Genomic DNA, 27,957 nt, shown 5'->3' on the forward strand with positions numbered 1-27,957 from the left:
ACGATGACTTATTTACTATTTCCACTATTTACTTTCTCCCGTCAACTCTTTCAAGACCCTCTTAGATGCTTTGTCGAAATATCGCTCGCGCACAATCGATAACCCGACGATCTACTGAATCGGGCTTTTCGTAATCGATTACTCTGGCGTTAACCGAATACAGATTTTTTTTTTCTTTAAGGAACTGAACCCAATTAGTTGTCAACAGGCTGAGCGAAGCAACGAGCAGGAGGACAAGTTGCACGTCAAGCTAGTATTTCTAAAACGTGTATTTACGTTTGTCGTGCCGAGAAAATCATTTGGACTCTTTCGAAGACGCTACTGTTCGGCGTATTTTTATAAAAAAATGAAGGACACTCGCTACGGTGAGACACACATTATTTGTCTTTTTTACCATAGTTTGATCAGATAAACTCGAGTAGCATGGACTTCGAGACTAGTAGGACAAAACTTGTTACTTTCTGTAACTGTATGTCTCATTTCCTCGCATGGCACTGAGCTGATTTTAAAAACAGCCGTTACATTTAACTCAAACAACTTCATTTTTTTTTGTTCGCTCACTGCCCTTTCGACATATAAACAAGTCTTATTCTGGCCCAAGTGCCCACGATTATCAGTCAGCACTTTTGTTCCCCTCACCGTAAAACATATGTTAGTGTTGCTAAGTAATTTGAATTGTTACAACTGTTTGAATTCACTTTTAAAAACTGCCCGTCGGGTTTAACGTGCAAGATGTCACTCGAGATGAACGAGGTCCCTTGTGTTTTAAATCATCGAGATTTCTTGTGTGGTCGATATGATTTCTCAGCACCGCGGACGTTTGAAACATGACCCTGCTCTAAGGCAGATGCAAGTCCCAGGCTGGATCGAATGGCACTGAGGATACAAGGTAATGCACTTTGCCAGTAAATTTGAACTCTTTATTGATCAGTTTCCTGGGCTACAGATGACCCATGAAAGGGCAAAGTCTAGCAAGGGAGAGGGATGACTAAAATCATACTGCAGACTGAAGCTCATGGAAAACAAAGCCGGAACACATTCAGGCTTTTTGGTTTAATTAAGACAGGGGTGGGCCATTATTTTGGCTGGCGGGCCACATTTCTTATTTCATTTTCATGCGTGGTCCAACTTGGTATCATGTTATTTGAAAAAAATGAAAATTGCAATTTAAATATTTCATTTTTTATGGCACTTTATTCCAACTTTAAAATCATTAATGATCATATAAATATACTGACACTATTTCGCATGTAATCATCCATACAAAACAAAAAAAAGAGTTTCTAAATTCTATATTGATTGAAAATACTTATTAAAATATTCAAAGAAAGTAGTTCAGCGGCCCGGATAAAAAGGCAACACAGGCCAAATGTGGCCCACGGGCAGTAAGATAACCAGGTCTGGTCTAGAATATATATGTGTGTGTGTGTGTGTGTGTGTGTGTGTATTGGCACAGTTGTTATGAATACATTATCGTCTTCATAGGAAAAACAACTCATCAAGTTTGGGTTTTTTAGTGTGTGCTGGAGTGCTCACAAATGCAGCATTTGTAAATATGGGCCTATAGGTTCTCGACAAACCTGAATTTTAGGTCTGCCTAACGTCAGAAAACCCACAGACCTCAAGGCCTGGAGGTAGATGCTAAAACAGTTTACAAATGTGGGCTCACCTCAACAGTTCAGGGCCCTGCAACAGCTGCACTGAAGTTCAGCTAGTAAAAGGAAATTGCAGGGAGGTGCTTCACTGGTTTCTTTGCACACAATGACCTGAAGGTACCTTTTAAACTCTTGAAGAACTTGCTACGCATAAAGATCCTTCCACCCGTTGAATTACTAGTTTCCATCCTGTAGTTCAGTCTTTTCAACTGGATGACAGTGTCTCGGTCTGTTGGCTGTTATTTCTTTTTCTTTAGTTAAGTGTCTTGCGTTGAATTTCAACATTGACAGGTTTTTACCCAAACCTGACCGCCAGATGCTTAATTCACCTTGTAGTGAGAACAGACAAGTCACATTTGAGTCTGACTTTTGTTTGATATAGTCAGTCCAGGGTTGTCAAGACACCCAAAAAATGTGACATTTGTGATGTGACGTTATTAGTTTCAGAACATGTTATTCCATATATCTTTAACAAAAAAATATAATTTGAATGAAAAGATATAAAACTCTTGAGTTCATGAGTTCCCCTGTACAAATAAAGATGGAAACATATTAAGACCATAATTCTGATTGTTGGCATGTAAACCAATGAAGACAGAATCAATGTCATTTCAAGTCTTCACCATATTGGACAAATTCTTGATAGAGTTCTTGTTTTGTTTTGATATCCAAACTGGAACAGACATGGTAGCTCATATGCCAAATTGCCTTACATTTTTGAAGAAAGTCACACGGTTGCAGAATCTTTTTCTTCATTAACTGTCTGTGTGTTATATTTGCATACATAGTGGGTTGGATTGGCTGGTCCCTTGCATTGTGGGCCAAACTAGATCAGTTGTTTTTCTTCCACACTTTTTTAGCCGCATTCAGTGCAGGAAAGCCGGCATTCCTGCATTTAAGATCTGATCTGATCTGTTAGAGATAGCATCTCAACTTTTTGTAACCACCAAAATGTAAGAAATTAATTTATTCTGATTTGATTTTAACATATTCTGTCATATAGAAGCAAGGTACATTCACTTTTGAAAAAAACAGCAAAAAATTAAAGGGTCAGAACGCCACACTCCTCTTCCATAAGAGGAGGATTAAACCTGGAAATGCATTGATATTGAAGCAATCAAATTGTCCAGTTACAGATATTATTTCTAAAATTCACCTGCATTATTGTTGAGTTGCTAACACGACGATAAACGAGCTACATCTCCAGCCTTGAAACATTTCGTCTGACTCCCAGTGACATTCACAGATGATGGATTTGAAGAATGGGCTGTTAGCGGGCATGAAATCAAAGAGCTTGAATCTTGTGATAATGATAATGGATCGCAAAATTCAATGCGAAACCTATGCACGTGCCCACTCGGATGCAATTGTTCACATTGCTCCAAACTGTAGACATTTTAAATGTTTTTTGATTTGAACATAATTTCCAAAGATCGATATGATCAGGTGACGATAATTGTATGAGAACTTTCTTTGGTCTTTGTAAGTCAGTGAATTTTCTTTATTACAAGTTTCCATGGCTCAATATGACATCTAATTTCCGTAGCCTATCAGTATGGACACCAATAAAACCTAGGTTTTAAAGATGACAGTTGTAATGAATATGCTGATCTCTCAATGAAGATAGTATTTATACTGTAATTACTTTGGAGTTGCATTTAGGTGTACTAAAGTTCAGTGGCAACACTGGGGGACAAAATGGTAATAAAGGCAGTTGAGGAGACAGATTCATAAAAAGGCTGAGATTAATATAAAATATTATCAGAATGGTCAATTGCTAATTGATGAATGTATTGACTGTTTCTGTGCCACGGTAATTCCTCTATCGCCTCATTTAGCATGAGACAGTTAGTAATTTAGAAATCCATAGGAATAGTGGGCGGCTTTCCCAGTGTTCCTTCCAACTGAATTCTTATCTCTATCCTTTTCGAGAAATGTGAACATCAAGCAGAACAGTCATTGTTACAGCATTATTTTGAAGGTTGAAGGGAGATGTCACATTTTGGTGTCTTCAGGCAGCACATCCAGTGGCATATCCAACTGATTTCCTCACTGTGAAAGCAGGTAAAAATAAACAATATCCCAGACCTGCACTGAATATTAACTGTGATAAGTTAAGCCATCCTTGATAGGTTTTTTTTTTATTTTTCCATCTCCCATCTCTTACCCCTTTTTACTTTGAAAGAATGTCAAGACTGCTTGTTGCAATGCAGTAAGACCGGTATCGGCAGTTTATGCTTTCCCTTGTGACTTTTCCAACACTAAATGGAGAACAACATAATTCCATAACCTCTGTCAACCAACACGTGTTGTGTATACTGTCTGCATATGCATTCATCCCACACCCCTGTTCTCATGATAATAGGAGATATTCACTTTGTGGCTTTCCAAGCTCTCCTCGCAAAGAACTGTTGTTGCTTTATCAGGCTTGTTTTGACATCTCAGATTTCAATATACTGAAAGATAAATATAATCACATTTTTTCTGAAGTCACATTCTTTAAATAGACCAACCTATTTACTGTCTCTCCGTGGAAATACTCCAATAACTTTACCACCAAGTTTCAATTTATCAATTCTACTCACCAACTTGGCGTTGCATTGTAATATTTTTTTTAACCTCTTCACAAGACCTGCACTGTCTACGTGCTGAAAGATGTCATATACCTTTATTCTGTATCTTGTTGCTTTTGCTTGGTCTTTTCTAAATTTTTGTTCTTATTTTAATACATCAAATGCAAAACCCTTTCAGCCTTATCTGGAAAAGGTGCTATTCAAGTCAAGTTACCATATTTTTAAATACTTGGACGATGCACTGTTTTTCATTCTCATTACTTCTCCTGTAGTTTGGGCAAACCAAGTTAAGTCAGCCCACTGTCATATGCGAGACGTATTTGACATTTGAGAATTTCACAGTTTCCAGGCACCTGACACAAGCCTTATTTGGATTAAATGAAAGCAAATTGAACCAACCACCTTAGTAATGCCTCATAATTAAACAATGAAGCTTTTTGATCCATGGAATAAGTGTTGGCTGGACCTTGCTGCAGGGCCTCTGGCTTACTGCTTTTTTTAACACTTGTTTTGCTCTCCTAGACTTCCAGATGTTTTATAAGCGTTTTATGTGACGTCGTTCTCAGCTGCCATTCTAAGCTTTTTAGGCAGGCGAACAAAGTGCGCATGTTGTCTAACCGACAGTCCACTCCTCCCTCAATATCACACCACTGAAATAATTACCATTATGTGGACACTAGGGGAATGTGTCAGCCACCAAGCAGCTGTTAGTGGCCTGTTTCAGGGTCTCTCTTTGGTGTGTGTGCTGATGAAACTACTCATCTCACTACTGCAGACATAATAATTATTGGGGGCTGGGGGAATTTAAATATAGCCTGCCTAAAAATATAACATCTCACCTTTTACTTCAGACTGATATAATAAACAGTGCAACAGAATCTTCAGAGCCCTTACTCTGAGCATCTTTGCTTGCAATTGGTTGTTTGTAAATCCTTTTGCTGCTTCATTTATATCCACAAAGAAGAGTGCAACCATCTTTTAGTTTTTCTGCTCGCACATATGGAAGCAGTTTTAGCCTTGGTGATTAAGCTTTTTGTGGACATGTTTTGCAATAGGCCCTCAATGAAACCAAACTAATAATGAATACATGATAACACCTTGCCACACTGTAGGTTTTACCTTTTTGTTTGATGTAGTGCACAGCCATGTACTACATGGAGCAACAAATGACTTGCTAACACATTTACAATTTCACAGATATGCTTCATTGTGAGCGCTTGGTGATCAATTCTTCATCAAATGTGCATGTTTTTTAAATGACGCCCCAACAATAAATGCACTTCACAAAACCTCTTATTCACTTGTGATGTATGTTCAAACTTGCACATCAAGCCTGACGAGGACTTTATTGACGAACAGAAAACTAAATTACTCATGGCCAACAAGGTATATTTTAGTTTGAAGACTGGCATTATAAAAAGGGTGGTGGGTGGTTGGGTGTTGTCCCAATACACTTTTACTGAGAAAACTCCCACTAGTTAATATTCCTATGATGTAAACATGTTTGTGTCACTTGTTATTTTCAGTGGTAGGAATTACTGAAAAGATATCATATGCCCATTATGCAGGCATCGAGAGTGCTTGTGGAAGGAGAGGTGTACTTATTGATTCAAAACAGCAAACTTGCCAGTTCCTGCTTTCGTATATCAGTTGTGGCTGGATGGCCAGACATTTGTCATAAAGATTTATTTGAAGATTGTTACCCGACTTTCTTCAACATGCCCATGATGTCATGTGTGCAAAACTTGGCTTCTCTGTACTTGTTTTCATATTCAAGAGAAAGTACTCTGGCTCTTAAGGCTGGTGTTCTATACTTGATAGTGTGTAACTCTTAACTGCCCTAGTTTCCTCAGAAAAATAAACCATATAAGGCATGTGCTTTTATCTATGTCAAGGCTGAAGGAATAGAGTCATGGTTTGGCTTGATAGGCTGTGCAAAAGCATGATTACTCGGCTGGCCTTTTGCATTCAGAAGAAAAAGCACGAGGTTAACTCTTTCTTCCAAGAACCATTAGCTGTACCTTGCAAGATTACTTTGTGTTTGGTCACCTCTCACAAGTTCCTTTCTATAACTGTTGCATTGTGGGCAAAAATTGATGTTGAAAAACTCTTTCAAGTCTGCAATACCTTCACTACCTGGAGGGTTGACATAAACTTCAAATATCCTTAGGCAGATATGGCAAAAGCAAGCTCTTGACAAACAAGTGCTCTCATCAAAATTTTACAAATAAACATCAGATAACAATTGTTTTTCTTTTTAATAACTGTCCTGAGTAACTCCACTTGATCTATCAGACTCTTAAGGCTTTAAATGTTCAGTACAAATTGTTGCTTTTTTTTTTCCATCACAAGTCTGTTATTATTGAAAGTGTTTTTCAAGCTGTTTTTGTGAAATCCATAATCCATCAAATTGTGTATAATAACAGGCAAGAGTCATTTTAAATCTTAACAGTGCAGCTATAACTGAGGAAAGATAAGCCTACACTCGAGTTTATTATCTGTAAAGCTGACTGTGATTCCAAATCCAGGTGATGATTATCCGAAGGTTCATCATGCCTTTGACATCAGGGACCTCAATTTTTCAGTGTAAAGCTGCTTTGAAACCTTGGTAAAATTTAAAATTGACATTTTTCAAGAGAGTGAAAAAGAGAGAGAAAGCCGTCATAAATCTTGGATTGCTGGCATATTCGAGTAGCTTGGGAAAAACAGGTAGTTAGTAGTCGGCGTGATCTGTGTCACAGATTTGTCAGCAGTGCAGACAAGCAGTCCATTCAAAAATAATGAGGGCTTGTTGCCGATGACACAATTGAATGAAGAGTGCATTATTTAACGTGAACACGGTCTGGGTCACCGATTTGGCATGGCGACTTTGAAATCACCAACTGTGTTTCAATTGCTTTCTGAAACAGAAGGTTCCTGTGTTCTTTTGTTTTACCAAAACACCAGTCAGGGAAACGGGCTTGAAAATGAAAACTCATCCTTAATTTCTCTGTCTTTTTCCGAGGACTGAATTCATTTTAACTCCCCAGTCCCAGTGGACACTCTGTCACATACTTCTCTGGAGCCACTGTGTTCTCATTGTTGCGATCAACAACAGTTGAGCCGCTGCTGCCAATAGTTTTGCGTTCCAGCTATCCTGATGGCCATCTGAGAACAAGTGGTAATTCTTCTCAGTCTGACACAATGGCCTTTGCATCAAACTATTTGAATATCAGCAGCAGTAAAATGTCAACACACCAGTGGTTTTATAACCTCAGTGCTCTTGTACGGTTTTTGCTTTTATTTTATCTATTTTATTGAATTGATTTATATTTAAAAGTTCTCAATTGAACTAGTATTAAACTTTTCAAATTGATACAGCTATTGTCAAATCAGCCATATCCCTTTTCATCAGGGATTTAAGGGGAAAAGGGAGGTCAATTTGTGGCATGTCCACTTCTTTTATAAAAGTTTATGTATAAAGTGGATGCAGAGGCAGGGACAAATTACAGAGACTTTGTCTTATCAAGCCACAGGTGTTTCTCTTTGTTCATGTTAAACCAAAGCATGTCCATGATTCTAGTCTGTAAAAGATGAGTAGAGTGGTCACTGTTAGGGTTGTACCAATTTTACTTCTTATATTTATTTGTATATGTATGTGCACACTGACACACTCATATATAAGGAAGTTAGTTCTCTTATTTTGGAGTATGGTGGGGTCCCACTTATACTAAAAGATGTGCTCTTTTCGCTAACACGTGGTCAAGGTCACACATTAGTTGTAATTATCAAGTTCAGATCTAACCGTGTAGATCACCTCTGTCAAAGTCTTAATGGTTTGGACAACTCAGTGGATAATAAAAGCAGCTTGACAGATCCCAAATTCTGCACACCACCATCCCAAGGTCCCAATGGCATCTCATGCAGGCTCTGCAAACATGTACCAAAGATCCTATGATTTCCCCCCATGAAGGGGCTGCAGCAAAAAAGAATATGCTAGCATCTTGCTGGAGAGTCTGAGGGATCCTCCCCTTGAATGGGATTGGCAACAAGGTTATATCAGCATCAAGGGCAGAATCCTCTTCAACTTGTTGGCTTATAGACTGTCAAGAGACCTGTAAAGCAACCAGCTGATTTACAGATTAATCCAGAAAACTAGAATCCCTGGTATCCTCGGTTGTCAAATCTGCCACTTCAGCAGGTTTCAAAGGAGGAAAGAGATCTTTGGAAGGCTTCCCAGACTCTTCTTTCCCTCGCAATGTCACTCATAATGTCACAATATACCCCGCCTCTCGCACAATGACAGCAGGGATCGGCCCCAGCATCTCCTGCGACCCTGAGTGCAGGATAAGCGGAAGAAGATGGATGGATGTGTAATCTGATCTTTGATGTTCAGATGCAACATCCTATTTCCTGTTGGACTGTCAGGACGATGTCAAAATCGGGTTGTGCCGCTGTGAGGGACCAAGTCTCTTTTCTTGCACACACTAACTAGGTCTTTTCCCATATCTGTTGTGGCCTTCAATCATGAACACTCCAGACAGTTCTTGTCCTACTCTTTTATAAAAGCAATATCCATGAATTACTTCATGGTGTTTCCTTGGGTTATTAGTTCTGTGAACTGAGGTCATGGAAAATGAGAACAAGGTTGATTCCCCCTTGAATTAAGCAATATTGAACATTTTTAGTCAATTCCCCATACTTGTTACCCAATCTCCCAGTGTATTTGTGTGCACTAATGTTGATGCAGAAGAAATTATAAAGAAAAAGTATGAAAAGTATGTCATAAGGGCCAACGCAAGCACAGGAAGTGCAATTATAGGAAATTCCGACCCCTGCAGGAATAGGACACATTCATATCGAGCCAGGCTGTGATGATGCTTTTGTAGGGGCTATTATGTCATTCCATTCCTGTTTAGCTGAAATGAATGAATGAATGAATGATGTTCAATTCAGTTATGATGTACCAAAGTTGAAGTCATCACACTTCACAGGAACAACATCAGAATGATGACAAGTACATTTCCCGGTTATGATGCCTGTTTCACAGGTTCTATGAAGAAGAATTGATGGTAACAAGACCACTCTTGCCCTCTCACCATCTAATACTATGAAGCAGGCAAATTTGTTGGAACTGTCAATGTCACAGTTGCAACATGATAGGCTAATTCTGTGGATAACATTCTCAATTTGTAAATGTCTGCAAACTTAAAAAAAGTGGTATAGGTTCTATATACATGATCATCCTGTGAGGGACTGCATCAACATAGGTAGCACTCTGGTAAAGGGTCCTTCGCACCAGTTGACATTGTGTCTTACAACCAATGACCCAAATTATTTTTATCGGTGAACAAATGCAGACAGAAAAGGATATCGGAGGTGACACGTTACCACAAAGCTCAAGCAGTGTGTAAGTAAGGCATTGTCATTTTTTAACCTGTATAAATTCTCAGTGAAATAGAAGCACCAGTCCAGTAAGTATTAATGACGGGAAGAATGCATCTGTCTTTTTGCTTACACACTTGTGAAGCAAATCTAAACCCAAGTATCAAGAAATTGTATATCCATCCATCATCCATCCATCTATCGTCTACTGCCTATCCGGGGACGGTTTGCATCGGCAGCAGTCGAAGTGCAGAGGCCCAGACTTCCCTCTCCCTGCTCACTTGGTCCAGCTCCTCTGGGGAATCCTGAGTTGTTCCCAAGTCAGCCTATAGGCATAATCCCTCTAGCGTGTCCTGGGTCTTCCCCGAGGCCTCCACCCGGTTGGACATGCCCCAAACATCCAGGAGGCACCTCGATGGCTGATCCAACTCATCTGGCTTCTCTCCACTTGGAGGAGCAGCACATCTTCTCTGAGTCCTTCCCAGATGACCAGACTCCTCACCCTATCTTGAAGGAAGAGCCCAAACACCCTGTGGAAACTAATCCGACTTCAACCAGCAATGTCGACCAGGCTCTGACACCGATCATACAAGGACCGAACAGCCTGTATTACATGGTTCGGAAAAACATACTCCTGGAGCAGCCCCCACAGGATTCCCCATGGGACGAGGTCGAATGCCTCCTCCCGGTTCACAAAAAACTCGTAAACTGGTTTGGCAAACCCCCAAGCATCCTCAAGGACCCCGCTGAGGGTTTAACGGTGGTCAAATGTTCCACGGCATGACGAAAATCACATTGCTCCCTCTTCTCCAGCACCACTGAGTCGACTTTCCCAGGGAGACTGAGGAGTGTGATCCCCCTGTAGTTGGAACACACCGCTCTTTAAAGAAGGGGATCACCGACCCAGTTTGCCAATCCGGAGGCTCTGCCCCTGTCTCCCACACATTCCTTACAATGTTGCATAGATTTGTCAAGAGCCTTAAGGAACTTAGAACCAGCAATCCCCACTGTACATTGTTGACAGTTTACTGCTTCCCCCCCCTGAGTCGCCGAATGGTGGACCAGAATCTCCTTGGAGCCTTCTGAAAGTCGTTCTCCATGGCCTCACCAAACTCCTCCCACAGAGAGCTCCATCAGCAGGTTTGGGGTTTACCGCCTACAGCCACAGCTCCGGTCCCACATTGGCCTTTCAGGCTGAGGCCAGGCCGAGCCCCATGAGGGCCAGGCCACCAAGTAGCAGCTGAAAATAATTGAAAGATTTAAACAGTAGTGATAAGGGGTAATGCCCAAAATACATACAGCTGCAGTTATTTCAACAATAGGTACAAATAACTAAAGTGATAATCTACTCATTTACAAACAAAACATGATCATATTTTGTAAAAACACTAAGGGGGGTTTGCTTTGTTCTTGCAAAAACAGAATCATATTTTGTCAATACACCTCATGTTAACTTTGATTCCAGTGGTAAAGGTGTTATCATTGGCAGCATGTTGTTGGGCGTTATGATGATCTTGCACTTCTACCCAATCCCCTTTCACCTGTTTTACCACATTCTTGAGTTCCAGTTCAGTTGAGCTTTTGTTTTGAGAACTTCACCGCTGACTATCTGACTGAACTTCATATTCATTCACTTACCAATGCGCCACAAATTCTTACAATCACCAAGCTGCTACAGATGTCCATGCTTACTCACACAAATATTTACAGCCCTTTGACTTTGCTTAATCAGGTCAGTGCCACAATGCCCTGCCCAGTCTTTGCACTATCTGCTGCATGTATCTACAGAAACAAGGTGTTTTGTTTGTCTTATCCTTCAGTTAAAACACAGATGTTACATTCATCTGAAAAATAGCCAAACTGCACATACTTGTCATTCCACAAATATATCTACAGTCAAGTTACCCTTTATGTCCACAACAGCTTATTCCTAGTTCAGCAAGGACTCTAGCTTTTGGGCTTTTGGTCTTTAAAATCAACCATTATGACTGCATATCTGAGAGGTACATGGCCTCAAAGGCACAAACAAAGCCACAGTCTCAATGTGGGATTTGTTTTATTCCCTTACCAGGCAACCTGCACTGTGCAGTGGGTTTTCACTATCTTCTACTGAGTAATGATGAAAGTAGTTTTGGTTTTGCAATGGCTGTGTTCACTTTAGCTTTGTTTGTCTCTTCTAGAATGCACCACTTAATGTCATTGATATCATCTGAAACAGCTCTGCATGATATTTGAGATGGTATGTGTGGCACTAACATGGGGTATTGGATTGACGAGAAATCACCTGGCCGGACAACTTGAAATACAAAAATCAGCCAGGTCAAATGATATTATTAGGGCAAAATGTATTGACCTAATTGAAATGTGGGGACTAGGACCTGTCCTTTCAGAGTAGTGGTTGTTTACTTTTCCCAATAGGTCATGTCATTAAAATGACATTGTCACGACATAATTACATATTCCTCTGGAAGTACAAGAGTACAAATTTCTTTTAATATATCTAGAAATCAATTCAGGCATTTGAAGTGGTTGACTGCCACATACCTCGGTGCAGGTCAAAAACAACTAATCAGTATCTTCTTCATGAGACATTGCTTTTATACATTACAAACATTTGGGCCAATAACTCATGAGGACAGTCATAAATGCAAAAACAAATGGCAATGTTGTCACTACTCAAAAGCCGCCATCCACTTCGCCAACAAGTTCCCCTCTAGGTGATTTGATTTAATTTGACACTGACTTGTCACACATGAGATGTCTTGTGGCGCTTCTTAGTCCAAATGGATATCCTCATGTGTATTTTGAAGCTCATTGTGTAAACAAAAAAGTGAGTCATATCCATGATTGTCATGAGTGTAAATCAGAAGGGATCATTTGTCTGACCCTCTTCTATAATTCATTTCTTGAGCATCAATAATACTCTCTTTTTTTCTTGTATTCACATTTTGTAAACCTGTTCACATGCTAGGGTTCCATTAAATCAATAACTCCATAGCACATGAATTGACAAGTTTGACTTTCTATGTGTTGGGGAAAAAAAGAATGGGCGAATTTCCTTACATGCCCTTATTAACATTCCCATTGTGCTTTAAGCAAATGCTAGATTATCTATCAGACTTTTCTGTTTTAATGAATATTCTGTCGAACTGGTCATTGACCAAAATCGTCTGATTGCATGGCAACAGACCAAAAGCACCCTAACTAGGGATGCTGGCATTAGGCCAGATGTGTAACAAGCTCAGCCTGGACCCATGTGACTGCGAGTGGCCCAGTTGATTCTGATTTTGAGTGAGCCAGCATGACCTCATGCCACGTTGTTGTCCAGACAAGGCACAAGAATGCCATTTCCCAATGCCAACATGGCATTACCATAACCATTGTCACACCAGAGGATGTCATTCAGTTGTAAACAGGCAGCCCTTGACATTCTTCCCATGACCTAGTTTATCAAGTAAAGGAATAATATGAAAGCAAAACGTTGAATGTTAGATAGACAAATATAATTTCTTTGCTTGATGTGATGGCCGTATACTGATTGTTTTGTTTAATTTTCTTTCGCTACCAAATGTCATGCAAAAATTGAATGGCAATTTGGCTGAAAAGAGGTACTACATAAATCTCTGTCCACAATAATCTTAGATTAGATTATACCTGTTATCTTTCATAATGGGTTCCTCAGTATAACACCTGTAAATTCAATTGGCCTATATATCTAAACTTAGAGATATAGGAATCTAATATATTATTACGTAATGGCTTTAAGTACACCGCGTAAACTGGAGGAGCCCAATATCGCATGCATTTATAGGTAGTATAGCTTTCAACATAACTTGGATAAATTGTACTTACTGTGCTTAGATTACTTGCTATATAATCTGTATCCAGATATCAAGATCAAATTTTAATATATTTATTTTGGTCTTTCTTGGCAGATTACAACTAAGCGGGATTGCTGCGATGAATAGCCAGCACCAAAGCAATGCAGAGCGCACCAACTCCACGGAAAAACAATCCCCTCTCATGGCTCCTAAGATCCATGTTCAGGGATCACTGTCAAAGGAGACCATCACCATCCACTTCTCAGCTCTTGGGAAAGAGGAAGAGGAGGAGGAAATGGAACTGTACAAAACAACAGACTCCCTCACAACTCCAGATGAGTCTAATATCGTGACGGGCTTAGAAGCAAGCGAGGAGATGTTTGAAGGGGAGCCAGTAGATTTGCCAGCCGAAGTTGCTGTTATTCCCGAATCCCCTGGGCCTTCTCCAATTTCCAGTCACCAGACTACCAGCTCCCCTTCTGACTCTTCATTATCACTTAAAATTGAGCAAAAGAATTCCAGTTCCCCACCAACAAAATCTTTAAGCTTTCCCTCCAGTGAAAAACCCTTTATGAGTCTGGTGAAATCTCTTTCCACTGACACAGAGCCTCGCGATGGCATCCCTGTACCTACAGTAAGGCACAGGCATCTGATGAAGTCTCTTGTTAAATCCTTATCTTCAGACACGTCTCAGGACTCTTCCTCATCCTCCACACCCCACCGTCTTCCAGAATCCCGCCTTAACCTGCAGCTCTTCAAACAATTCACACAGTCCCGGATGCCAACTGCCACCTCTTCATCGGCTGTTGATTCAAAAACTGCCCCTTCGTCTCCACTAACCTCATCAGATAATCGCAGCTTTTTTAAAGTCTCAGAAGTTGAGGCCCGAATTGAAGACACCAAGCGCCGTCTCTCTGAGGTCATATACGAACCGTTACAACTGCTCAGCAAGATTATAGATGAAAAGAGCAGCATTGTTAGCAACAGCAGCAGCAGCATTTATCGCCCAAAGACCTTATCTGCCAGTGCCTCAGAACTCTCTAGCATTACTTCTGTCAATGGTCACATGGAAAGCAACAACAATTACTGCATTAAGGAGGAAGAAGGAGGTGAGTTAGAGGCCGAAAGCTCCAATTCTGGGGTCTCTGGTCAGGCCGAATCACAACTTTCTCCTTGTTTAGACCCCAAGAACCCCAACAAATCTTTATTTTCGCTGTCATTAGACAAATGTTCCATGTCTGCTCTTGCAAAGCAGGAGGATGATGACTTTTGCATTCTTAACACAGAAGACCTTGAGATTTGTACTGACACTGAGGGTGATGGTGGTGATCGAACTGTTGATGCCAGAGCTGGCAGTCAGACCAAATTGCCACTGACTGGATGTTCTGAACCGTGCAGTGAGGATGAATTGGACAACATTGAGGCAGGGCAAAGTGTTCCTTACTGCACACTTTTCATCCTCACTGTTCTGGTCTATGGTTATTTTGTACTGCCTTTGCCCAACTATATTGGAGGAATGTTGGTTGGAATTGCACTGGGATTCTTCATCGCCATTGGCGTTGTGTGGCTGACGGGACCAAAACCTTCTGGAAGTGTCTTTAGACATTCAAGATGCCACATGAAGCTGACCAAGTTGGACATTAAAGAACCTGAAATATTTAAGGTCAGTCTCTACTCCTAAGTTTATTAACTGTTACATGTTTTAAATATTTTTTATCCCTTCTAATAATATACACTTGATATTTAAAGTGGATTATATTCGCTGTCACGTTGTTCATTAAATTCAAGGGGCTGATTACCCATTTGTCAATCATTTGCCTCAGACAACAATGTCAACCAGTTGCTTTAAAGTATAAAATTTGAAAATAATCTATCCAGGTCACATAACATAGATTGCCATGTTTGAAGGGAGAAGTATGTGGTCACTGTATCTGCTGGTTGCCTCTAAAGCAGCCAAAGTTTGACTTTAAAATACCATTTTCATTGATGGTGTAATTTATTAAAATGACAGCATCTCATAAAGTTAACTAAATTTTGTGCTGAATATAGCCAAGTAGTGTTAAAGTGGAAGCCAAAATATAACTTGATTAAATAAATAAATAAATAAATTAAAAAAATCACGATATCATTTATAAAGACACTTTGATCACTGTGAAGTTTTGAGAAAATAATGGGTTTAATTTTTTTACTTAATTGAAATACATTTCATGTGTGCCATAACACAGAGTAAGCAGGGGAATATTTGAGATGAGATGAGAACAACTTTATTAATCACGAAGGAAATTGTTGATCAATTAACTTAATAATTACTAAAGCAAGAAGAAGTAATAGAAAAATAGAAGTAGAGAATTTATGAAAAAGAGACACTAAGGTGAAGAGAAACTCTGGCAGGCAGCCGCCCGAGACAGCGCCGGAAGTGAATAATTGTACTGCCTTAATTCTTAATTTTCAAGTGCTGTTTGAATGTTGACTTGTTTTGTTTTATATTTCATTTCGTTTTTACATTTCATAGACTGCTTATGCCTTTTATTCCAGGGCTGGATGAACGAGATATCAAATTATGATCCAGAATCCTACCATGCCACACTCACATATTCAGTATATGTCCGGTTGGAGGGTTCAATTATTCGTCTGTCCAAACCCAACCACAACATTGCCCGCCGGGCCACACACAATGAACCGAAAGTTGACGTCACCTACATCAGTCAGAAGATCTATGACTTGACCAACAGTAAGGTATGTAGTTGCATTAACTTTTCCCAGCATACGAGACGCCTTTCAAGCTTTCAGAAAATTCACGACGAATGTATCCTTTTGTTAACCTTGTTGTTCATCAATATTGATTTAATAAATGAGGAACAAATGTTCCAGGTTATTTCATGAAAAGATATGTCGATGGTATTTTAACAGCTAAAATGACAATATGAGAGGCTCATGTTGTCCTAGTCTAAAAAGCAACAATATATTGTGTGTAAACAATATGTTATGTGAATTTAATGAGTCCCCTTTCTTCCAAATGTTCCGCAGGTATATCTAGTGCCTCCTGGTCTTGCTAGGAAACGTATATGGAACAAAAAGTATCCCATCTGCATTGAACTTGGCAAACAGGATGACTTCATGTCAAAGGCTGAAGGTGACCGGTGGGAGACCAGTGATGGACTGAGCACAAGGGACAAAGGAGAGGGGACTGGGGTTTCACCGGCCCCCAGCAGAGATCTTACCCTCTATCTGTTTGGAAGGACTGGGAGGGAGAAAGAGGAGTGGTTCCAGCGCTTTCTTTCAGCTTCCAAGCCCAAGGAGGGTATGAAGAAATCCTCTCATACCGTTGGGTCTAAAAATGGTGAATGAATGTGTTTTTCTCCGGTGCACATGAGAATTTTAGTCAAGATCTCTTAATTTGTTTGTTTTTGTTATCATTTTTATAATAAAAAGCAGGAGTAATTACAGTTATTAAATATTTGGCATATATATATACCACAGCAGTTACTTTTTGCATCTCTCTGTGTCTGTCAATGCCCACAGGTTTAAACGTCTATGGGCTGAGCAGCAGCCTTGATGACACACTGACATTTCAGTCCAAATCAAAAGATTCTTCCTGCTCCCAAACAATTGGCAACGCCAAAACCAATGTGCTGTTGGACTACAGTGTCTATATGGGCTCCTTACTGCCAAAACAGGCTACTACAAGTCCCACAGCTACCAGCCCTGCCCCCCGCAGTCCCCATAGCAGCCCTAGGACAGACAAAAAGGTAGACACTGTTACACTGTTGTGTGTGTATGTGCGTCCGTGTGTGCCTCCGTGTGTGTGTGCATGCGTGTGTGTGTACATATATATATATATAAACAGACACACACATATATGTATATGTGTTAGTTTGTGTGGGTGTGTGTGAGTTGAGTGACAAAATGGTCATCTTATTACCATTTTTCATAATTCTGTCAGGATAGTCTTGTTAATATTAAAGTCCTTGCTTTTCTGTAGCTCGAAAAATGTGCCTCAGGTCAGGAGCAGCTCGAAGGAGAGGAGGATGCTGTTGCATGGGTGAATGCTGCTCTTGGTCGGGTCGTCTGGGATTTTTTACGAGAGCCCTACTGGGCTATACAAGTCTCTAAGAAGATTCAAATGAAGCTCAGCAAGATTCGGGTGAGCAGAAGAAACCCCCTGTAACCATCCTTATGAATATATATATATATATATATATATATATATATATATATATATAGTGTGTGTGTGTGTATTACTCTATCAGTTTGAGTGTCTTTTCTGTCAATTATATCCAAAGTGCTAAGGTCAGTCCTAATGTGTTATCTTTTATAGTTGCCTTACTTCATGAATGAACTAACGCTGACAGAACTGGACATGGGTGTGGCCACGCCGAGACTCCTCAGAGCATCCAATCCTTTCATCGACTGCAGGGGTAAGACAAGTAACTGACAAACCTGAGTAAACAGACAGATCAACACAGTGAGCTCTTAAAAACGAAATCCCGCCAGAGTTCACGCTTGGCAAGTAACATGAGCACAGAAGAGCTGTTGTTGTTCTTCTTTGTTCTTGAGGGACTTCATCACCTAGTTACCGCAAACCAGTGTAGCATTAAAGAGCCAACTATGTTAAGCTTTTCAAACAGTATTGTCTTGAAAACAATCATTTATTTCATACTCCTGCAGCAAGGAGGTTTGTGGCACCATCTAGCATTTGATCCAGTCTTTCAGCAGTTACTTTTTACCTTTTTGGTCACCAACCAAAGCTGATCATCACAAACAAATTTTGGAGTATTTTAAGGTTGCTGAATTGTTGAAAAGTTTCAACCAATGTTTTGGTCTTTTGAAGTATATGCTATATACATGTATACATACATACATACATACATACATACATACATACATACATACATACATACATATATATATATATATATATATATATATATATATATATATATATATATATATATGGATATATAGCTATATATATATACACATATACATACATATATGTGTGTGTGTGTTATATATATATATATATATATATATATACGTGTGTGTGTGTAATTATGTTTGTGTGTGTGTATATATATATATATATATATATATATATATATAAAAGCATGGGTTGATATTCAGCAGTCTGAACCCATGGTTCTGCTAATGGTTTGGAGTGTGAAATGTTCAGAGCTGTAATAAAGTGTGCGTATTGTTTTTTTCACCCCTAAGATTGATTTATCTTTGGTGAGCCCAGCTGTCAATTAGTTTATCTTTACTTTTGTGTCATGGGGTATATGGCACCCCTTCAGAGAAACTTAGCTTGACAATATTACTCTAACATATGAAAGTGGATATAGTTAAAGTTTCCTTAGAGTTGCTCCGTCATCATTGGTCAGGATCAAAATATTGAAACCGTCCAGAATCCACTTTGAAACAAATTACAAAATAATTATAAGCCTATCTGGAAAAACTCAGGCAAAAGGCTTTTTTTTAATATTAAAATCAACATGGATTAAAGGTGGGCGGCGATTTTACAGGCAAGACAATTACTGCTGCTGTCCAAGGTTTTGAAACACCGATAACACGTTGAGAATGGAGTGTTCGGTACCGTTTAAGCAATACTCTCTCCATCCAGTATATCTCTTTTCAGCATCTAAACCTTTTCCTCTTATGGTCTTATTTGTTTATGGTCTTTTTTGTTTTCAATTGCTCTGACTTCCTACAAGATCTAGCACACTCTTCAACATGCACACACGCGCAAGAGTGGAAAATAATGACTTTCTCAAATTAAGATTTGTCCCTTTCTACTGTGCACCAGAAAAAAGCATCACACTTTCTTTTTTTTTAATGTACTCCTATAGTACTAAAAGAATAGAAATAGTGAATGGACAATAATGTGAACGAATCATGTTCTACTTACATTTGGTGTCACAAAATTATTGGGACATGTGGTCAACCATTTTTTTTTCATCCAATGACTTTTGAATATTGAGGTGCAAAAGTAAAATTTACCTTATCATATTGGGACCTTTAGCCAGTACTTTTTTGACATGCTTTGAACACTTTGGGTTGAACTATGATGAAGCTAATTTGTGATTTTTATGGGCTTACGAGCTTCATGACGACAAATAATTAGCCTCGTCACATCTAACCACTGAAATTAGACATAGACTCGGTAAAACACGCATGTGGTTTACTCAAGTGGCTCTGAAAGTGACAATGAAACCAAGACTTAGGAAGTGTGTGATGTAAAAGTTCTGAGACTGTTAAATTCCAACACTGAGAAAACGACTTTGTTGGTTTTAGTGTGCAGTATGAAGATGAAGATAGTGATCAAAGACTTTTACTGGTAGGCTGCTGTATTTTTAGATTCTGTGACCCGACGTGTCACAAGCACCTCTGGGGGGGAAAAGCATTTATGGTGCGTATTTATTTAAATTATTTAAAAAAAAATTCTTTCTGTGTAAATATCTCATGTTACAAATGGACACTTGTGGCATATAGACAAGTGAAGCTAATATATGTAGAATTAATTTTTTTTTTTCCAAAGTTAGTGAGTGCAACTTGTATTCAGGTATGCTAAATAGTCCAGAAATTATAGTAATAACTTATGCCTTTAATTCCTACATCATTTGTTTACCATCATTAAACATAATAAACTGCAGTTCTAATATCTTGACTGCTTATTTCCACCTCCACTGTGGTGATATCAATATATACGTTGTAAAATGACAAAATACCAGCTATAAATTCTTCATAGCTGCATAACATAAAACGTCAGACGCTGTGTTTGCAATCCACCCTGCAACACAGCGTGAAGTAATATTTAAACTCATGATCAGCCACCGCCGCAATTCTTTTTCAAGTCTTCTCATTGTGACTAATAAGGCCACACGCTATGTGGGGGTGGCTTTGACCTTCCACTCACTGCTGTCTCAAACATTTTACAAACTTGACTCAGTTCACATTGAGATGGTTGCAATGTTTAAATGATTGCCAAAATCTTTTACGGGCATTAGTGTAACAACAGTGGGTAAATATTTATCTCATTCACTTTTGAATGACTATTAGACTTAGGTGACATTTGAGACAGTTTTCATAGAAAGTATAGGCCTTTTCAGCCTCAGTATGGGATCACTCATGGAACATCATAGCAGAACACCAACAGCAGGTCTAGTTAAACACTGGTAAAACTGTGTGTTCACACTTGGTAAGGAAGTGGTGACCCGCTGCTGGCTGCTTATGGGTTAATGAAATTACAGATCTTGCGTTCCCCTATGGCTGCCAGAGGAGATCACTGACCGAGAGTATCTGCTTGGATTTCAGTGTTGGACATTAACATATTGGTTTGTGAATGTACTAATGTACACACATGTTGTACAAAAGTGCTTGTGTGCTCGAGTAATGCCAATAAATCTCCTTTGGCAAAGGTGTTGCACAGTTCACATCCTGGTAAACACTGTTTAAGTGCATACTTTGTTTACAGAAGTCCAATGGAATTTGATTGGGTGTAGAACACTTGGCTGAGTACAATACCGTATGCTGTAAGTACTTTAGCAGGTCTTATCCGTGGGTGGACTACATAGAGGCTTACCATTTCAAGGGGACGGGGCTTTGTCTCCCTGCAGTTGTATGAAATTTGGCTCGAGTTCAGCTCTAGTCTCCTCTTCATAATTTTCTCTTTCCCTCACATTTCTTATTTCTGTCTTTTTTCTTTTCTTTTTTTTTTTACTTATTATTGCATCGCTTGGAATCTCTATTACCTCCTGTGCTGAGTCACTTCCTCTTATTTTTTATTTATTTATTTTTAAATCACCACACTACTCCTAAAACCCCGTAATGAAGGCAGAAATTGATTGTATCTTCCAGAGAGATGAAAATGGTGTTTTTCTTGGCACCAATACAGGCACCTCAGTAAGCATTACAAAAAGCAACCAGGGTGACGAGGCCACCGTTACGTTGACCCTGTCGGTGCGTCAGATTTTGATGGCTTTCTCTCTCATTCTCAAACTGTAATATGTTGCCAGGTTTATTTGATGTGTTTGTCTGAGGCTATTTGAGACTTGATCTTTATTACTTTTGATTATACAGTATAAAAATGGTTCATTTTTAGAGAGCGCTTAGATGTAATTCAAAGTTGGGAACAGAAAAACTGAACCATCTTTGTTTTCCAAACCAAACAGTTGTGATTGACTGGACTTTATATAGCTTAATATATTCAGATTTATAGTATTTGTTTTCTGCACCCCGAACCGGTGAGACTCGTGCCTCATCCTCTTTTCTGATGCATTTTACCATAAAGTTGCTAAGGTTGTCAAGTGAAACTGATTTAGTTCATCATTTATTACATTGGGAGGTTTCCTCAGCTGCAAAAGTAGGTTTATTTTTCCAAGCATCTAAATTTCCTCCTTGCCCTGCTCTTTCCTGGAACACACATACTAATTGCAGTGGATCGATGAACCTCCAGCTGTGTGTACGTGTCTGCGTACGTATTTGTGTGCGCGCGTGTAGGTGCGCTTGCTCGCACATGCACATTGGTGTTCGAGCACCTGACCTCACAAGCCATGCCTCTGAGCTCTTGTGCATATGGGGTCATGCAGCTTCACATTTTATTGCTGTGCCTTTGAGTTTCTACAAAAATGTATGTTTCACAATATATACGATCAGTCAAGTGTGCAGTCCAAACTCCTTCGAAGCTGATTTCAGCACCATCAGGAATACCCTGATCCAGAGCATTAAAATCGCTCTGGACAGGCAGGTAAAGCAATTCCCTCTTTCCATGGGTGTTTACAGTCTGTCTGATGGTCTGTAGCTTTTTCTGCATTTGTGTTGTAAATGCCACACCCACACTAAACTCTCAGCCACTGATTTCCTCTCCATCACAGCAGACTCAGTGCATTATCATATCATTTAGCTCAAGCAGCAACTCTAATGCTGTTTTCTGTTTGCACTCTCTCCACTTTCTCAATCACATCACCCCATCTGCACTCTTGAGTCCATATGCCACCGTCAGGAAAGTTTTTGATTTTGTAAAACAAGGATGGAATTGCACAATGTTGGGCTTAGATTCTTGTCATAGATAGTCTTTTCCTTATTTTTTACCTGTGCTGCCCTCTGCTGGGTTTCCAGACAAGGTTTGCTTTTTTTTTTGCACGAAAAGCCATTTATTTGGGAGTGTCCTCTGACTTTATGTAATTGACATTACATCAGGTTTTGCAGTGCAGAGGATTCATCCCTGCTGATATCAAACAAAAACTATAGAGAGGATTGCATGTGGTACATGCCACTTTTTGGCAAACAATCGCCGTTCTCCTACACTCCACCATCCTCCTCTTCAACACTTGTATAATCCACTGCGTGTCCTGCAGGCCTCTGGTTCGACCTGGACATTTCCTACAGCGGCTCCTTCCTGATGACCCTTGAGACAAAGATGAATTTGATTCGTCTGGGAAAGGAGGGGGAAAGCCCACGCCTGGGGGAGTTTGGTAAAGATGGGTAAGACAGCAAAGTCCTATTAGAGGGCACGTTTTAAAAAGGTTGTTTCCATCAATGTAATGTGCGTGTGTCCCACCTGACTTGGTTCACTTTCCTCTGTTACCAGTCTCCCTACCGCACACTTTAACTGACCCAATCGCTGCTCTATTTACTTTCATTTTTTTTCTGTTTCTTCCCTCTCAATTATTCCCTCTCTGCTGTCTGGACTCAACTTATTTGTGGCTGTTAATTGGATGCAATTCTGTCCTCGGTGAGTTTGCTTTTTAATCCCATTCATCACGATGTTCAGTTCTTAATCTGCATCTTTGCACGCCTATCTTTTGGTACTCCCTTTATTTCAGTGAAGTGTAAGAATCTCAGAACCTACTCATTTAGTGAAATTAACCTTGAGATTAGTGTTGAGTTTGACTGATCTCTTGATTTTCAATGTTTGTAGATACAGACCACGCACTTACTGCCTTGCTGATAGTGATGAGGAGTCCTCCAGTGCAGGCTCATCAGATGAAGAAGATTCCTCAGAACTGTCGAATGAGTCACCTGGAGCTGAGAGGTGAGGATGGATCCATATAAAATAATATTCAAAACACATCACTGTTCTGGAAAGCAAGTATAAATATAGCATTGTCATTCCATTTATTATAAGACGAAAAATGTTCAGTGAAATAACCAGCAGGGAAATGTAGCCTTTGAAATCAAGTGCAGAAATGAAAAATACAGCAAATTACATGACTGTGCAATCTGTAAAGCAGAATAGGCATTCAGCTGTTGAAGTCTAATAAATATTGTAAAAGACGATCATTTTAACAATGTGACATTATTTTTTTCAACCCCCCCAACCCCATTCTAATCATCATAGCTTGGTTGGAGGCCACAAGCCCAGCAAGATCATGCGCTTTGTTGACAAAATAGCCAAGTCCAAATACTTCCAGAAAGCCACTGAGACGGAGTTCATCAAAAAGAAGATGGAGGAAGTGTCCAACACACCCCTCGTGCTCACGGTGGAGATGCAGGAACTCAAAGGAACACTGGCTGTCAATATACCCCCTCCACCCACTGACAGGATATGGTATATTTAGAAAACTTTGAGCAGTTTTACCCGTAAATCTGTGAAAAATGGCATTAAGTAAATTGACTGTTTTGTCAAAGTCAAACAAACTCTACATATTTTAAAATGGGGCTCACTGTCGTACTTACCAAATGCCCAAATCGACGTTTCATTGAATTCCTTTATATGTAACACACAATGACAGAGGATTAGAGTTCCTCCTACCCTATTTAAAAAGTATTACTTAGTTTTTATTATCTCATCTATCAGTATGAAATTTTTCGAATAGATTACTCCCCTCCTCTGACGGTAACAACACTGTTTTTTTTCTCTTACCAGGTATGGCTTTAGGAGGCCACCTCACCTCGAACTGAAGGCACGTCCTAAACTGGGAGAAAGAGAAGTCACTTTTGCTCATGTCACAGACTGGATAGAGAAAAAACTGGACCAGGAGTTTCAGGTATAGTTATATTTATAGTTGTACTTAAAGAGGTTATTTGTCTTATGCATGCCATCTAGTTGCATGAAGGAAAGATAAAAAAAAAGAATCACAGAAATATTTTTCTCATTGTCCCGCCATAGAGAGGAATCTCCAACTTACTGTGGTCATAGGTGTTTTACTATGAGATATTCTACAATTCCCTTTTGTATCGAAGGTTATATTATCCACTTTCCTCAAATATTCAAGAGGTCCATACCATTTTCAGATTGAATTTAAAATGACTGATCTCATATAATGTTATGTGTGTTTAATATGTGTACTATCAATCTACATTCAGTATTCATGTACATCGACTAACACAGGCTTATTCATATGAACTGCCTAACCACATGGAGTTTATGTATGTTACCATGGTAACCGGTGCAAACTTGACATTCAAACACATTTTAAATTATAATGTGAATGTTGCACCACAGCACAAAGGGAAGACCACATTAAAGGGTAAAAAAAAAGCCTTGTTGATCAAAAATGGATGATCAGTAGTCCAGAAAGTGCAATGGGGCAGTATCATTTAAAGAAAGGGTGGAAACTCAAGAGGAAAATAGCAGTCAAAGTATATTACCTTTATTTACTGTGTCTTTAAAGTAGAGGGGAAAAAAAATGTAATACCTACTGTGGCGTCATTCTTTCTCTACTCTTCCAGAAAATTTTTGTGATGCCAAACATGGATGATGTGTGGCTGACTATTATGCACTCTGCCATGGACCAGCGAACATCCAGTGGCCTGGAAGCTGGGCCCAAAGCCAACTCCGACATCTCCCCGCCGGAGAAGGACAGCACAAACCAGCAGTGAAGAACGTTTACAGTATTTTCTAAAGGTAACAGAGTCTCAAAGTGGGAGCTGGAGCCAAAGTAGCTCGGTCAGATGCTACTGTTAAAGACATTCCCATTGTGAAAGTTTTTCACATATCCAATATATTTTTATGAGAGAATAAGGTAGATTCATGGAAACTAAAAGCTAACAGTCACTTGCTGCTCTGTTCAGTAGTATTTATGATTTCTTTGAAGATTTGAACGGCTCAAGACTACGGTATCTTATGTTGTCAGGGGTCGGGGTGGGGTACACATTTAAAAGTACCTAATGATAATCTATGAACTTTAACATGAAAGCATTCACCAGATACCTTAGCCTAAGCCTCAGGTGACACATTTTTGTTGAGGCTCAAGAGAGGAGGCAGGATGGCCCCTTTATTTAAGAGCAATGACGAGTTAATGCTAAGTTGAAAATAAAACTCAATTCAACTATGGTTATTTACAAGAAGAAATGATAAACCTTAAGTGGCTTCATTTAAGCCTCTAAAAAAGAAACAGGTGATGGCAAGCAGTATTAGTATGTGCTGTGAATACACCCTGATCTTTTTTTTTATTATTTTCTTTGCCATTTATGCCCTTAATTGCTGTATGGAAATCGTACTCAAGATCAAACTCAATACTTGAGAGAAGTGTCAGTACTTTGTACATTCCATACCGATGACACAACATTTAAATAAGTGCAATGACATGAAACACTGCGTAGGCTGATGAACGATTCTGTATTTTGTTATTGGAAAAAAACGAGAAGTACAAGGATCCATCTATTGAATGTAAGTTGGATTTATTTTGGGTCTTAATGTGATTGTATGAACACTCTTAACCCACTTCATTTTGAGTGGGGTATACAAATTATCTACTATTGCACAAATGTAAGTGAGAGTTTTCTTTTAATTTTCTTTTGATAGATTTGATTTTTTTTCCCGCAATACCTGTCTTTCAATCAGTATGTGGTGTATTTATCTATATTTTACACTTAACAGTGTTCATGTTGATAATAACCATAGTTGTGTTTTACCCATTACCAAGTTAAACACGTGGACGTGCTTTAAAAATTCTCCTCTCTGTTTGACAAAAGAGACAACAATCTAAGTTTGACTTCACTTGGGTTAAGTTTGGGTACACACAGCATAGTAGAGTCTGTTGCCAAGAATCTAAAGCCACACTTAAACCCTGCTAAGAAGACAGGTTTTCAGTTGCAAAATATTTCCAATGTTAATGTTAACCAAAGCCCTTCTGCGCCAGACCTCTGCGAAAAAGGTACACATTGTGTGGTAATAACAATTGTGCTACAATACTTGCGTTTACATTGTTTACAAGAGTTCGTTGTTTTTTTTTCTTCTGTAAGAATGTTAAGCACATGATTGTGTTTCTCATTATGCCTTAGTTGTATTATGTTAAATATTTGTTTTTACTCAGCGGGGTGTTTTTTTTTTTTTTTGTATTTTTTGTGCGTGCGCATGCTGTATGATGACTTTGGAATGAATAGAAGAGTTATTTTTGATTTGGATATATGAAGACCTTGTCAAGAATTATCTGTGAATACTTAACGTTTTAAGATAAAGTGTAATTTTAAGGCCAAATTCAGTGATTGTGTGCATCTGCCTCAATTTATGGACAAAAATAAATATGCCAATTAAAGCCTTTTTTTGCTTTTGCAAATATCTATTACTGAAATCATGGCTCTTCATTTGGACATTTTCTTGTTTGGTAGTGGAAGGGAGTTTGCAGAACAGCTTTGTTTGCTGCAGCTGTATGATCCTAGTGGATGAAATATCAATTTTTTTGCAGAAGTAAATGTAGCAAATGTCAACCTGTTTGAAAGACTTTTAAGTCTTGCATTTACAACTTTTTTCCAAAAAATGCTCTAATTTATGTCATTCCTTTTGATAGTGCATTACCGGCGCTCCATCAATAATGATTACCGGTAAATTCAGTGGCAGAAGACTAAGAATGCAAAATGTAATCCATTTTATTGTACTCAATTTAGCATACTGACTCAACATAATATTGAGTAGAGCCTTGCATGTTTTAGAATCATGAACTGTAAGCGTGCGCACAACTTGGGGTTTTTGCAATTTCAAACACTGCCATTTTTGCAGTGGACATAATATGACATAATATACATTAGGAATAAACAACATTGGTAAGATATGGGGTGCTGTATCCATGTGTATAACAGATTTGATGATGAAAATTGGAAAGAAGGCACACTGAAGGATTCGCCCCTCCATATTATTGTTAGGAAATATTAACAAATAATATCGATACTCTTTCATTTGTCAAATCTGACTTGATTGTGAGACAAATATTGTGAGCCGTTCATCTGACGGTCTTTGCAAAAATCTTGGATCTCGCCAGGAAATTAAGTCTGTTGTTTCGAGTTTTGTGTACAGTTTACAAACTAGGGGGCGTGGCCAGCGAGTGAACCGGAAGTGACCGGGCGAAACTAAGTTGCCGAGGCAACGGTGTCAGCGTGAGACGCCTGTGGCAGGGAGGGAACAATTTAGCTTTTTTTTTTTAGCAGAAATTTCTACGGCTTGGCAGAAGTGTAACTCTGTGTTTTCCACATGTCATCACACCCAAAGTCCTGAGGAAGTGAAGTGCACTTTTAATGTTTCAGTGTCGTTTACAGGTGAGAAGGCGGCGGACAGCAGGTAAGATGCTAGTGGCATTAGCATCGGACTTCAGCCCTCGGCGTGGTGCA

General features: G+C 39.2%; 1 protein-coding gene across 3 annotated transcripts; it reads left to right on the forward strand.

The window, feature by feature from the left end:
• Positions 1-164: 164 nt before the first annotated feature.
• On the forward strand, positions 165-26,918 carry LOC147214054 (testis-expressed protein 2-like). 3 transcript variants are annotated; one of them, XM_086142611.1, is made up of 13 exons: positions 165-365; positions 809-889; positions 13,528-15,076; positions 15,949-16,149; positions 16,441-16,753; positions 16,936-17,162; positions 17,396-17,557; positions 17,732-17,831; positions 22,767-22,893; positions 23,330-23,443; positions 23,750-23,959; positions 24,278-24,398; positions 25,084-26,918. In XM_086142611.1, the coding sequence occupies exons 3-13, from the start codon at positions 13,553-13,555 to the stop codon at positions 25,231-25,233; spliced, it is 3,249 nt and encodes a 1,082-aa protein (XP_085998737.1). In that variant the 5' UTR covers positions 165-365; positions 809-889; positions 13,528-13,552; the 3' UTR covers positions 25,234-26,918. The 3 variants fall into 3 exon arrangements, with proteins under 3 accessions (XP_085998737.1, XP_085998738.1, XP_085998739.1); XM_086142612.1 differs by having other exon boundaries at positions 23,336-23,443; XM_086142613.1 differs by having other exon boundaries at positions 16,441-16,714.
• Positions 26,919-27,957: the final 1,039 nt, after the last annotated feature.

This window comes from Fistularia commersonii, chromosome 35, assembly GCF_037954325.1.
Source record: "Fistularia commersonii isolate RoL2024-O1a breed Wild chromosome 35, RoL_Fcom_v1.0, whole genome shotgun sequence".
NCBI lineage: Eukaryota > Metazoa > Chordata > Actinopteri > Syngnathiformes > Fistulariidae > Fistularia > Fistularia commersonii.

Bases quoted from the DNA above. Each gene is read 5' to 3' on its own strand.
- LOC147214054 (XM_086142611.1), top strand. From the start codon at position 13,553: ATGAATAGCCAGCACCAAAGCAATGCAGAGCGCACCAACTCCACGGAA. The intron at 16,754-16,935 runs GTGAATGAATGT...CAATGCCCACAG, and splicing joins TACCGTTGGGTCTAAAAATG to GTTTAAACGTCTATGGGCTG. The intron at 17,558-17,731 runs GTGAGCAGAAGA...TATCTTTTATAG, and splicing joins TGAAGCTCAGCAAGATTCGG to TTGCCTTACTTCATGAATGA.